We start from the raw sequence: 14,679 nt of genomic DNA, 5'->3' as shown, positions 1-14,679 counted from the left end.
ATTTGTCATCCCCCACCTGTAAGTGTGTTGGTGGCTTTTTTCCCAGGTGCAGCACTTTGCACTTGTCTTTGTTGAACTACATCCTATTTCGTTCTGCCCATTTTTCCAACCTGTCCAGATCTGCCTGGATCCGTTCCCTACCCTCTGGCTTTGCCCCATAATTTGGTATCATCTGCGAACTTGGACAGGGTGCTCTCCACACTCTCATCCGAGTCATCGATTAAGACACTGAATGGCACCAGTTAAAGGACCGAGCCTTACAGGACTCCACTGCCCACATCTTTCCAGGTCGATATCGACCTGTCCACCACCACTCTCTGGGTGCGACCCCTAAGTCAATTTGCCACCCACCTGACTGTGTAATCATCTACATCACAGCCTGTCAATTTATTTACGAGAACAGAATGAGAGAGTATATCAAAGGCCTTCTTAAAGTCTAGGTAGATGACATCTACCTCGACTCCTGCATCTAAATATTTTGTGATCTGGTCATAAAAAGAAACAAGGTTAGTCAGGCGGGATCTACCTGGCGTGAATCCATGCTGATTTCGTTTCAGTATTATTTCCCCTGCTGGGCTCCCACGAATCTGATCCTTAATGATTTTTTCCAGTCTTCCCAAGAACAGAGGTGAGACTAACAGGCCTATAGTTTCCTGGTTCATCCCTCCTCCCCTTCTTGAATATAGGGACCACATTGGCCTTTTTCCAGTCCTCTGGAACCTGACCAGAGCACCATGAGAGCTCAAACAGTCGTGCCAGTGGCTCTGCTATGACACTGGCCAATTCCTTCGGCACCCTTGGATGAAGTTCATCTGGGCCTGCTGATCTGAACACATTCAGCCCCTCCTAAGTTTGTACTAACAGTTGGTGGGCTAGTGTCCCTCCTGTGTCTGTCTATGATTCAGTTGGGACATTTGTCTTCGTCTGTGTCCAGGAATACAGATGCAAAGAACTCACTGAAGAGCTCAGCTTTGTCCCCCCTCCCTGTCACCAATTGCCCTAGTTTGTCCTGTAGGGGTCCTATGCTACCCTGCGCCTTCCTTTTGCTCCCTATATACCTGAAGGACTTTTTGCTGTTCTTAATTTTTATCGCCAGCCTAAGTTCTAATCCTGCTTTGGCTTTCCTGATTTCCTGCAAGCATGAGCCAGGGAGGTATAGTCCTCCTTGGTACCTACCCTGTTTCCCCAGTCTGTATACCTCTTTCTTTGCCCTTAGGCCTTCCTGGACTTCCCTGTTCAGCCAAGAGGGCTTTTTGCCCCCTTGATGCACAATGGGATTGTCTCCTCCTGCGCTCGTAGAATTGCTCCTTTGAGGAACAGCTACCCTTCCAGGACCCCCATTTCACCAATGCTCTTGAGCTTTAATGGCTCGCTAACTAATCTCCTGAGCACACTGAAGTTAGCCTTTCTGAAGTCTAGCTCCGCTGGTTAGTTTATGCACCCTTCACTGGATAGCGAATTCAGTTAATCGATGGTCGCTATCCCCAACTTACCTTGTACCTGCAGATTCCCCACCAGGTCATCCCCTGTAGCTAACACCAAGTCCAGCAAGGCATTTCCCCTGGTGGGATTGTATAGCCCCTGCATTAGGTGGAGGTCCTGTATACATGTTAAGAACCTATGCGAGTGGTTAGATTTGGCCAACTGCTCCTCCCAGCAGATGTCAGGTTAGGTCACCCATGACAACCATATCTCTCGACTGTACGGCCTCTGAGAGCTGTCTGGAGAATTCCAGATCTAGCTCATCCTCCTGGTGTGGTGGTCTATAGCAGGTCCCCACTACCAAGTCCCTTTCCCCATGACCCCTTGTATCCTGACCCACAGTACCTCAGTTTGGTCCTCCTCTGATCCCATTTTGATTATAGACGATGTATATGGTTCCTTAACATAGAGAACAACACCTCCCTCCCCGTTTTCTCCCCACTCTGTCCTGTCTGTACAACCTGTAACCCTCTATGCCTACTGCCCAATCATGAGTAGGGTCACACCAGGTTTCAGTTAATCCAACCAGGTCAAAGTTGTTGCTTGCAAGCAGGAGTGCAAGTTCCTCCTGCTTGTTCTCCATGCTCCTAGCATTACTGTAGAGACATTTAAGCCCCACGATGGGTGCCCTGTCCTGATGTCTATCGGACCCCTTAGCGTTTGCCTGGACTGATCCAATGCACTGCTCGTGGCTTGCTGATCTTAGATTCTCTTTATCCTCTGCTACTCCGTCACCTGACAAACCTATTTTAAAGCCCTTTGGAGATCAGCCAACCTGTAAGAGAACAGACTTTTAGAAGAGAGATGAAGACCATTTCATCCCAGGATGACTCTCTCATGGAAGTGCATTTTAGCAAGATAGATGTTAAAAGTGATAGGCATAATATTACCCTCAAGGCAGTAGCCAAGATCAAGATTGTGGTGTTTTGATGAAATCACCATTCTACGTAGGATATGAATATGCTTATTACCATATTTACTCAAATCCAAGATCCTCCCCCTTATTTACTATAGTGGGGGGGACCGCATCTTGGATTTGAGTATCAGAGCCAGGGCTGAAGCTGCTGCTGCCATCACCAGTGCTGCCTGGCCAGGGCTAGGGTGGCTCCCTGTGTTTTTTATAGTGGGGGAGAGGGCACATGGTGGGAGAACATAGGAGACACAATGTGGTATGGTGGGGTGAAGGCACCAGAGAGACTGTGTGGTGCAAGGGCGGTAGGTGGCAGGTATGGCAGGTAAAAGAGGGGATACAGCCAGTGGGAGGGGGACAGGCAGTCTGACCTTCATCTCCCCCCTCCACCTTGCCATTGCTTCCTGTGCTGCTGCTTTCCCCACTGCAGCAGTGGTGATTGGGCAAATTTAAGATGACTCCCTAATACAGGGGCTGTCAACTAGAGGTACGCATACCCCGGGAGGGTATTTGGAAAGGTGCTAGGGGGTATACATGGGCAGGCAGGGATGACATCCACCATCCCGCAATGCCCCTACCGTTTGCAAGCCCTGCCCCGCTCCCCACCCCTGCCCCCCTCCCCATGTCTGGCTGCTGCCACCTCTCCTCCCCACCCCCTCCACTTTGTATCTGGTCACTGCCACCAGAAGGGGTACACTCCTTAAAGGTTGAAAACCCCGGCCCTAACAAATTCTGTGTGTGGAAAATTAACAAACGTAATTTCTGTGTACAGAATTATTGGGGGGGCAGGCGGGCATTGTCTTAAATTCAAAGTAATCATGGATTTGGGTAAATACTGTATACAGACAGTATAGCTCTGGTCTGCTTGGCTGCCTGCTCAGTGTTACTATATTAGTATCCAGTAAAGCTTTCAAGCAGTCCTGTTGACTTCAGCTGGGGCCACGAACCAGTTTGAAACTGCATGATTTATTTTGCACTCTAGCAGTCCCTTTGTTTAATCAAAGAAACATGTTGACAGGGTTGGCAAATGATATTTGTCCTCTATCAGATAGGAGGGAGAAAGGGCAACACGATGGTGAACTGAGGTACGAAAAAGAAACATAGCCATATTTTATGAGTAAACTCTCATAAAATCAGGAATTAGGTTTGCATTTTGATATTTACATATACACTTTAACGGAATTACCATTTAGGACTACTCAGTCACTTTTTCTTAGGGATTTCTGAATCTCCCAAAATGGTTACTTGCTTTGCTCAGCAGGCCATAATGCTGCATTTTCATAAATAAAATGTACATATTTTCTTTTCACATGAAAATGAACCTGTTTTTATGTTCGGAAGCTTGCAGTTTTGTAAAATATATCAACTCTCATGGATCGGTTTATTTAAAATTACAAATTTCGTTGAGAAAAAAGATTTATGCATTTCTTAATTAACAGAACAAATTTAGCTAAATATAAACTCTGCACTAAATCTTTGCAGTGGCACAATACCAACACAGAATACAGAAGCATTTTTAAACTATACAAAATTTAAAAATTGAAAATAATCATGTTTACATATTCTTTATACATTAACATATAAAATACCTCATTTTATGAGGCATCTAAAACAATCAAAAACATTCTACAGCTATCTCTGAAAATTCAATTCTGGAAACAATTTATTACACTGAAGCTTTACAGGACTCTATATTAAACAAACAATCCAATACACACTTTTTACAAGATTAACATTCCTGGATTTATTCCTAGGCAGGTTTTATTTATTTATTTTTGCTGTACACTCCACTGGTTATCTTTAGTTATAAAAATCTTTTTATTTATAATATGTTGGATAACCAAGTTTCTAATTTAAAAATTGTGCAAACAAAAGAAAAAAAGGGAGAAAATAATGTCTGTTTACTTTTCATCTGGTAAAAAAAAATCATCACCTGCAGCACTTTTTATCTGATATGATAGGAAAAAGCCATAACAAATTTGTTTCTGGGAGGATAACAGTTATGTTTTTCTATTCCTTCATTAGACATTTTATATAAGTTATGATAAATTAAACATCTGAGAGAATTACCCATCTATAGACCTGCCTATGTCCTCAAGTCTACACCACCTACATATCGATTTCCTAGCTGGCCACCTATTTGCTGGCCACATTTGCTGCTGCTTCCTAACAGCAGGTATACATGTAATGGCTTATAGCTACATTATTTGTAGACTGAAGTCTGAGATGGCAAACCACAGGTACTACACAGCTCTTAACTTTCAAGAACAAAGGACTGCCACACAGCCACTGATTTATACCACTTCCTCTTCATTGTCTCCAGCCTGTCAATACTGGCTGGGCAGAATTTATCCAAGCTTTTTAAAATGAAGTTCCGATATTCTTAGTTGAAATTATATGAACGCATATCCATACATTTTCAGATGAATGCAATAAATTTACTAAGAGGTTATCCATTAGCAAAACTACTGTATGTGCATAACAAATGGTAAAAGTCTAATGCAATGCTGGTCAGTAATGCTGGTTTCTTAAGAAGCAGTATAGTATAACTAAAAGTGTTCTTTTTAGAAGTTTTCTTTTCCCTTATCTTGTGGCAGTTCAGATATTTGGTGAAGCCTATATAAAGGAAGAAGACTTTCCAAAATAACATGCTGTGCACTTGAAATTTGTCTTTCAGTCTCTGTTGGTGTTATTAGCTGCAAAGGCATGTAAATTTCCCATTTGGCTTAGGCCACTCTGAATATGTGCAACATGGATCTCAACATTATTCTGAAAACAACTGAAGAAAAGAGAGAATGGTTAAAATCTGTATTTCAAGAGTCAACTTATGAAACTAATCAATCTGAACATTACTTTAACAACAGTCAGCTGTTTTCAAGTCAAGATATGAACACAGGAAGCAGTGTAACAGTTCATAAAGACTAACATGCCAGACAGCAATCTACCTCTATCAAGCTACGTTAGTTTATGAGCAAGAGCAAAAGCATTATCTACAGTATATAGCTCGATGAAGCCAGGATGTTCCTATTTCTGTGTGGTAATGCATGGGTTTCGTAAGATGCAAGTGATGAAAATAAATTATTGTAATAGACTTATTATAGTGAACTACGTATAGTGAAGTAGAAGGAAAGTTCTATATTTTTATATCTACTGCAAACTGCAATTTGCAATTCTGGTCTTGGATAAGTTTTACTAAGAGCAGGAAAAAGGGAAATAATATAAAAGAAGCTGCCACTGTACAGTGTTTTCTTCAGAAATTTAAATCTTTTTGTAAAATACTTGTACATAATAATTATTTGTCTAATTCAAGACAGAATTTGCTTTGCCACTTAATCCTTTAAATGCCTATGATATTGGATTAAAATACTAACACTTACATACATGTATTATCAGATCACTTTGCTGCTAGATTCAAGTAGAATGCCTTGCATATTTTACATTCCTGCTACAGAAGATAAGTAACTTTCTTGCAGATTGAGTCCTTAATTATATAAATAAATAAACATTTGAACTCTGAAGAAGAGTCAGTAATCCTGGGAAGTACAAGGAGAAATTAAATACCTATATGTTATTAAAAGTTAACTAGAATACCTGATATTGGAAGAATCTATTGAATTCTTGATGTCATTTAATGAATCTGTAAGTGATTTAAATTCAAAGGAATTCAGGTCACCTCCTTCTGCTAGACACTGCAAGAAAAGCCAAAAACAATGTTTTGAATTTAACCTATAGTTCTGCTTAAGAATTATAAAAATCTGTGCAAATATAATTAAAGTTCAGACTTAATGCAGCACACAGAGACATTTTATTGATGCCCCAAGTATAACCCGGACTGCAGAATCATGTGTGAAAAAAACCTTTAAAAATAAACAATTTACCTTAATCTGCAATAATATTGCTGTAAGCCTAGCAATCAGTTCAGTAAGGTTTTCATTTTCAACACAAAGATGTCCTGTTGATGATGAGTTTGCTTGCCGGACTATTTCCTGAGCCTCTTCTTCACATCTGCGTCTCAGATCTGTCGGCTGATCTGCAGGCTGAAGGCCTTGGTCTGGAGCAAGCTGCATAGATATAACAGAAGAAAATACCGGTTAGGGCTCGATAGTAGTTGTGAGTGTGAAACGCAGTCAGCCTTGCTGGGAGTTTTCCAAGCAGATAGTAAGCAAAAGTAAGTCAGACCCCAATCATTTTATAGATCCATTTATACATAGATTTAACACAAAGCTGCTGACATCATGAAAAACTACTGGCACTCAGGGGAGATGAGAGGAGAGAAATATTTTGGAAACCAATGTAAGTGGTTCTTTTCAACATGACATTTTATAGAAACATAGAAAGAAGGACCAGAAGAGACCAGTAAGATCATCAAGTCTGGTTCCCTGCCATGGGCAGGAGGTAATGGGTTCAAAAGAGCTCAACGAGGTGCTTGCCCAATCTCCTCTTGAACACCTCCAGGGATGGTGACTGCACCACCTCTGCTGGAAGTGCGTTCCAGATTTTGGTTATGATATGGAAAAGAAGTTTTTCCATACACTTAGGTTCTTTGTGTGTCTAAACAGCAGCATCAAATTAACTATGAATTTAGCAGTATATTACCTCATAACAGTATTGCTGAACTTTATGCAGAACTTTGTTCAGGTCCTTGTTCAGTTGTTCCAGTTCTAGAACAATAGTTGCATACCTCCTCTGAAACTCAATGTTGATAGGCATTGAATAGGATTTCTGTGAAGACATGAGCACATATGTATTTATTTGTTTATTTTGTATTTATAAAGATATACAACAAATGTGCAGGCTTGTAGATCCTGAAGTTGCAACTAAAATTGGAACTCAGTGACGGGGAGAAGTATTTTCCATCATGATATTTCCAAATAATTTGTTTCTACAAAAAGTATATTTTAAATATTAATGACATTATTGATAATATTTGTGTTATTTTCAAATCCAGTTGACAAGTATCCAGAGTTCCGGGTGTTTTCTTTGTAAAGTGCTGTTCCCACCTATGGTGCCAGGGCTACTACTGGCTCTGTGAGCAGATCTGAAAGGTTCTGCTCTAGTGTGGTACAGAAAATAGCTTAGGGCAGCTTTGCTGGCCTTGCTGTATCGTGTATAACTCAAAGGGACTGTTCCAGCACTTAAGAATCAGTGTACTGCAGAGGGACTGTGGCCACAACATTTTGTTCCAGGTATGGTCCTCTACTCACTTTCAGGGTCAGAAGGTGGTAAAGCAGAGCTATTTCACAGAATCTAGGGGTAGAAACAGATATCACCAAATGAATCAGATCAGCTATGCTGCTTCACACGTTGCCTGTTGTTTTGTCCACTGATGCTGTGGGACAATGGGTGATGTGTTCTCCTAGGGCTTCAGAGGCCTGGTCCTGCACACCCTAGGAATTTCTGGGCAGGGTTAGGCCTTTTAAGCCCTGGGAATGCCTGCCTGGCTTTCCCCACTTACTGAAATGCAGCCTGGGATCTCCAGGACATACCTCGGTAAGTGGAGATGCCTCGACTTTTCCCGCTTACCAAAGCACGTCCTGGATATCACTGGGGCACATCTCAGTAAGCAAGAAAAGTCAGGCAGGTACTCTCACGGCTTGAGGGGCATGATTCTGACAGGGTTATGCAGATTTGGACCCTTCAAGTACCTGGAGCACCTACTTGGGGTGGCTGGAGCATGCGCATAACCATGGGCTACCCATGCTCCCTGCAAAAAGCAAACGGACATCCACTGCAATAAAGTGGCACACATTAATAATACCTTTTGTCAGGACCACACTGTGGCATGAGTCTGTACATCTATTTCTAAGGCAATATCTGTTTCCGCCCTGTAACACCTGTAGATTCTTCTTATGCTACATATATTGCATAAAATAAGTTTTCAACTGATATATCTAAGGATGATTACACAAGTCCCTAACTCAAGGACTAATTATTTGGGAGAAAGCAACTATACAAAGATACCTTCCTGATTTAAATATTTTATTTTGCTCTTTTATTGTTGTATTTTCAGAACTTCCCCCAATGTTTGCTAGAGATAAAACATGCAATATCCTGACACTTCAACCATTAACAGATTTCAAGGTAAGCTTGATATATTTCCCCTATTATTGTTTAGGTAAAAAGAATGAGAAAGATTAGTGTTAACCATTCCCCAGCACAATTGTTAACAGCCTCTGGCTTTGGTGGACTAGCGGAGAAAATATATTTCAGAGCCAAACTTCTTCCACCATGAATACCCAAAGTCCAAGAAACCAAACCCAAACACTGCTATGAAAAGTTCACAATAAATCTCAGCTATTGAGATCAAATCCAAGACTGGACAGAGAATTAGAATTCGAAGCAAAGTAGGGCTTTATAAATTAATACCAAAAACTAGACATGCAGCTGCAAATTAACTGAAGACTGGTGCAAGTTTTGGACAAGAGGGGCAAGTCCAGATGAACGTGCACGTGTGGTCCACAGCATCACAGACCTATCTGTGGCATGGTAAAGTGCACATACTGCACATGCAGACATTCGTCATGCTCCTGATCTGGAGCACAGCAGGGTTTTTTTTGACACTGCCAAGACCCCAGTGTCAAAAAAAAAAAAGGTGGGGCAGCACACGTGGTGGCAGTGTATGCTGCCCGAAACCAGAGTTTGGCTGCCCAGAGCCACACTCTGGCTGCTGGACAGGCTCCACGCATCCAGATCACAGCTGCTGCACCCACAGGGCCTCAAGTAAGGCTGCTGGGGCCAGCCCAGGTACTGGACTCAGCCTCTCCTACCCCACCCGGAGTATTTTTCCCCAGGCTAACCCCATTTGCAGGGGCATGCGCCAGGGCAAAAAGCATGAATTTATGACGCTGCTTTTTTTCCCCCACAGCAACTACACACCCTGCTCATGGGGACGTGGCCTAGGTATAACATGCTTTCTGCAGTTAGGTTGCTAATATGTGGACAGTTTCTGTCTGAATTAGCTGTTGCTTCCAACTATTCTTCAATGATACCTTCTTCTTAGAGAAGGGTGATCAACCTGCTGCATGCAATTGCTCTGTGTGGCATACAAGCCTTGGGTGCTCTGTAAAGGGAGGTGCTGGAACAGAGTGGGGATTCAGCCATGTGGAGCAGATCAGGGGTAGGATGCTGCTGCCAGACAAGAGCCAGGTTAACCCTTTCCTTGCCCTGCAGCCATCACTAAAATTCAGGTCTTTGGCTCCTTTCTCTCCATATAAAACTGTGGTAGTTGCAGGATCACGGAAGGATTAACCTGGGTGTTGGTGGTGATGCTTCTGTTGCAGCAACATGTTGCCCCTACTCCCTCTCATTAGGGGAGATCAGCAGCAAATAGGAAGGGTCCTATTCCCCTCAGGAGCACCTGGGGTGATGAGGAACAATGGCCAGAAGCTGCTGGAGAATAGGTTCAGGTTAGAGATTAGGAGGCACTATTTCATCATTAGGGTGGCTAGGATCTGGAACCAACTTCCTAGGGAAGTGGTCCTCGCTCCTACCTTGGGTAAATTCAAAAAGAGGTTGGATGAACACCTGTCTGGGGTCGTGTGATCCCAGCGTGTGCTCCGGCCAGTGGCAGGGGGTTAGATTAGGTGATCTATTCAGGTCTGTCTCAGGACCCAAAGGGGCCGGGAAGAATTACTGGGAGAGCAGGACGCCGTGGTGGAGGGAGAGCCCGCGTAGCTCATTAGCCACGTCTATGTACAGCTGTGGCCGGCAGCTGACGGTGACGTCAGCCGCCGGCCGGGAGATTTTAAAATGGCGGCCGCCACTCCGGAGGTGGTGGATGGAGAGGGGAACAAACGTCTGGCAAAGCCGTCCCCGACGATAGCCCAGCAGGACAAGAGCTGTCAAGCTGAAGTGCTGGAGAGTCCGGTAGCCGGGAGAAGAGGCGGAATGGCGGGATCACCGGCAGATAAAGCCTGCAGCGCCAGATCGGGTGAGCAGTGGAGGATCAAGACCACCCAGGAAGATCCCGAGCCTCAGGAAGTAAGTGCCGTGGCGGTGGATGTGGGAAGCGCCGAAGAGGGGCGTGAGGCTGAAGGCTCGCCCGGCAGGAGAGAGAGATCGGGGCGGAATCACTGCCTAGAATAGAAGGCAGAGATCGAAGGATATGGGGACAGCGCTATATATATATATTCATCCAGGAGACGTTTACTCCTGGGGCCAGATCATAGGGGCGCTGGTGGTAGGTCAGGGAGGTAGGCCTTATAAAAGGATCACTTTGAAGAAGTACGCAGCTGATAGTGTAGGGTGACGGATCGGTGGTGGGAATTATACAGTGCTATAGGGCTGGGACATCTATACTGGCGGGGAAGGAGTCTGACAGCCCATCCTGGAGCAGGTGCAGGGAAGTGGAGACCACAGGTGGCGTGAGGCCGGGGTGTAGGGGCGGCAGGAGCCCCGTATGTAACCAATGAGGCCAACCCGGGACACCGAGGGACCTGTGAACTAGCCCCACCCCACTGGGATAACAGCAAAGTCGTGGCAGGCGAGAAGCGGGGTTGGCGAAGCAGGTATACAACCAAACCTAGTAACACCAGTGCTTGGTGAAGAGGGTGGTCACCAAAACAGGGTGCCAGATTACTAGGAGGGATCTACAAAGGCCCGTCGGGGACAAACTGGTGCATTGGCTGGGAACCCATAGGAATACATCAGATCGGGATGCAAACACCCGAGATGGGCCCGGCCGACCTGCTAGCTCAGAACTTACAGGCTTTAATGCAGATAGTGGGATCCCAACAGTGGCTGCTGGCACAGCACAATCTGTCAACGCTAGGAATGCCAAAGATGACCGCCAACAATGATTCCGAGGCTTATATTGAAGCTTTCGAATGCCAGGCTATTGTGGCGGGCCTCGACAAGAGGTATTGGGCCAGCCAACTGGGAGCTCTGGTGGTGGGCATGGCTCAGGCAGCCTACTGATCTCTAGACCGAGATGAGGCCCAAGACTATGGGGCAGTGAAAACGGCAATCCTGTACCACCTTGAGACTTTGATTCCGAACATTATCAGAGGCTGTTTAGAGCCAAAAAAGGGCCCGAAGAGAGACGGCTGAGAGGATTACTACAACGACTTAGAGACCTTTTTGGAAAATGGGTAAAGTTTACCGACATGTACAATGGGTGCCTTGGTAGACAAAATTATATTAGAACAATTCCTTAGCAACTTAGAGGAGAGAACACAGCGTTGGGTGAGGCAACACGCTCCCGAAACGTGTGAGGAAGCATTAAAGTTAACCGAATCTTTTGCGGGGGCTGAATGGCATTACCCCAGGGAGAAACGGAGTCCCACAGTGGCGACACCAGCACCTAGTGAGGTGGAAAAGCGCAGACCCAACTATCGATCACAAGGGGGGGATATGGTGTGCTACCACTGTGGCAGAGTGGGGCATTTTGCTAGGGAGTGCCCAGGCTGGGCAGCGGAGAGACGACAGCCCACAGACATCTCAAGGAGCATGAGGGAAGTCCCTGGAGAGCAGGCCACTGGGGAGCCTATGGACTGCAGTTTTGGGACAGGGGAAGGCAAGCCGCTCTGGGAAAGGCCGGTGGTGAGAGCGTGGGTTGAAAACCATATGGTCCGAGCTGTGTTAGATTCTGGCTGCGCGCAGTCACTGATAAGGGTGGATCTGTTGCCAGAGGTCTCACCCGGCCGTATAGAACCGGTAAGGGTGTCCTGCCTTCATGGCGAGACACAGACTCTTCGCTGAGTTAAAACCCGTTTGAAGGTTATGGATTACCATGGAGAGTTAGTAGTGGGCCTGGCCCCTCGCTTAGCTTGTGAGATGTTACTAGGGCGGGATTGGGCCCCGCTGTACGAGGTATTAGAGAGGGTGCGAGATGTGGAGGTCGCTCATGAGGAAATGATGCGAAGAGACGGGTGGTTTGGAGATGCTGAAGGTGGAGAGGATACCAGTATGGAAAGAGACACCGAGATGGTCAATTGGAGAGATGTCACCAGTGGGCCTCAATTCCGACAAGCTCAAGAGGAGGACCCAGAGCTACAGGACTGGTGGGAGCAGGCCATGGACCCAACCCCGTCTCCAGTCCGACCAGATGACTCAAGGTGTCGATTCAAGGTAAGGAATGACCTCTTATATCGGGTGACACTGGAGAACGGGGAGGGGGAGAGTCGAGTGCAGTTGGCAGTGCCGCAGTGCTTTAGAAAGATGGTGTGGCAACTGGCTCATGCTACACCCATGGGAGGCCACATGGGGAGGGATCGCACCATAAGTAAGATAACTCGTTGGTTTTACTGGCCCAGATTGGGGGACAATATAGCCCGCCGATGTGCCGAATGTCCAATCTGTCAGAAAACCACAGAAGATCGGCCACCTCGAGCACCCCTGAGACAGATGCCTGTTATTGATCTCCCATTTTCTCGTATAGCCATGGATGTGGTGGGACCCCTGCCGTGTAGCAGTAACGGATACCAGTATATTCTGGTGTTCATTGACTATGCCAGTCGTTACCCGGACGCTGTTCCACTTCAGTCGTGACGGCTCCCCGTATTGCGGAGGAGTTGGTAAAATGGATATCCCGAATGGGGGTGCCACGGGAAACACTGACAGATCAGGGATGGAACTTTATGTCTGGGGTCCTAAAAGGGGTTTGTCAGATGCTGAGGATCAAACAGCTGAAGACATCAGTTTACCACCCACAAACCAACGGATTGGTGGAACGTTTGAATGGGACCCTGAAGAGGCTGTTGAGACGATGCATGCAAGGGGACCCTAGGCACTGGGACCTTTTGCTTCCGCTGGTCCTGTGTGTACTCAGGGATGCCCCGTCGGAATTCCTGGGGTACTCCCCATTTGAGTTGGTACTAGGACATCAACCATGAGGTTTGTTGCAAATCCTCAGGGAGGACTGGGAACAGAACTGAGAGGAGGTTTCCAGCCCATCTAAATACCAACAGGCATTTCAGAGCTGGGTACAACGTGCCCGGGAAATAGCGGCGGGTAACTTAAAACAGGCCCAACAAACGCAGAAAGAGAGATACAATCTGCGAACAAAGGAAAGGGGGTTTCAACCAGGACAGAAGGTGCTGGTTCTGTTGCCTTCATCATCGAGCAAAATACTGACGCAATGGCAAGGGCCTTTTGAAACAGTAAGACAGGTGGGTCCAGCTGATTACGAGGTGTACCTCCCAGGGCACGTGAAGTCAAAACAAATCTATCATATCAACTTCCTGCGCGAATGGTGGCAACCTGAAGGGTGGGCCGCCTTTATAGACGAGACGGTCTCAAATCCCGAACAGCAGACTGATACACGGGGTCTAAGGGGGACGGAGCCCTGGCAGGCAGTTAAAGTGAGCAATGAGCTGACCTTACGACAGAAGCAGCATGTGACAGAACTCCTTAAGGAGTTTCAGAAAGTCTTTTCTGAGGACCCCAGGTGGGTCAAGAACACCTTCCATGCAATTCGGACACCACCAAGAGTAGTAGTAAGAGACCGCTGGCATCCTATACCGCATCACCTGAGCACAGAGGTACGTTAAGAAATAGAAAAGATGCAGGACCTAGGCGTCATTACAACATCACGGAGTCCTTGGCGAAGTTCTCTGGTACCGATCCGAAAGCCCGATGGGACCCTAAGGCTCTGCGTGGATTATCGGAAAGTAAATGAAGTGGCCATGTTTGATGCGTTTCCTATGCCTAGGGTGGTAGAGCTTGTAGAGCGGATAGAGCGGCCCGCTATATATCCACACTAGATCTGGCCAAAGGATACTGGCAAATCCCGGTGCGACCCAAAGACCGCCATAAGACGGCCTTTGGAACGCCATGGGGGCTATATGAATTTGTTAAAATGCCCTTTGGATTACATGGGGCTGTGGCAACATTTCAACGGTTGATGGATCAACTTCTGGCACCTCACACTGAATATGCCGCAGCGTACATAGACAATATAGTGGTGTTCACCTCATCATGGGATCACCACCTCCAAGCGCTCTGAGCTGTGTTTGCTGAGTTACAGAGGGCTGGTTTAACCGCAACACCGAGGAAATGTGCAGTGGCGCACAAATACACCAAATATTTGGGGTTTCTAGTAGGCCAAGGGACCATCAGGCCTTTAGAAGATAAGGTCCAGGCTATTCATTCATTCCAAGCCCCACAAACAACCAAGCAGTTACGATCCTTTTTAGGCTTGGTGAACTATTATCGCCGATTTGTACCCCGGTTTTCTGAGCTGGCAGCACCTCTCTCGGAGGCCTTAAAAGGGACACAACAAAAAGTCATAAAATGAAACGGAATAATGTTGAACAGTTTCCATGCTTTAAAGAGAGCCCCGTGTGACA

The 14,679-nt window shown here is 45.9% G+C and overlaps 1 protein-coding gene across 3 annotated transcripts in view; it reads right to left on the bottom strand.

Moving 5' to 3' along the window:
• Window positions 1-3,754: 3,754 nt before the first annotated feature.
• Window positions 3,755-14,679, bottom strand: part of LIN9 (lin-9 DREAM MuvB core complex component) — a 67,778-nt gene continuing 56,853 nt past the window's right edge. For all 3 annotated transcript variants that reach the window (XM_090047637.1, XM_090047644.1, XM_090047652.1), the window contains 4 exons: window positions 6,989-7,114; window positions 6,271-6,453; window positions 5,984-6,081; window positions 3,755-5,171 (listed from right to left, as the gene is read on the bottom strand). In XM_090047637.1, coding sequence (XP_089903763.1) covers window positions 5,066-5,171; window positions 5,984-6,081; window positions 6,271-6,453; window positions 6,989-7,114 — 513 coding nt within the window. In that variant the 3' untranslated portion in view covers window positions 3,755-5,065. The remainder of the gene's footprint in view (window positions 5,172-5,983; window positions 6,082-6,270; window positions 6,454-6,988; window positions 7,115-14,679) is intronic.

Source organism: Crocodylus siamensis, chromosome 1 (assembly GCF_052110815.1).
Source record: "Crocodylus siamensis isolate JL-2025a chromosome 1, ASM5211081v1, whole genome shotgun sequence".
Taxonomy (NCBI): Eukaryota; Metazoa; Chordata; order Crocodylia; family Crocodylidae; genus Crocodylus; species Crocodylus siamensis.
This window is presented reverse-complemented; position numbering and strand designations above follow the sequence as displayed.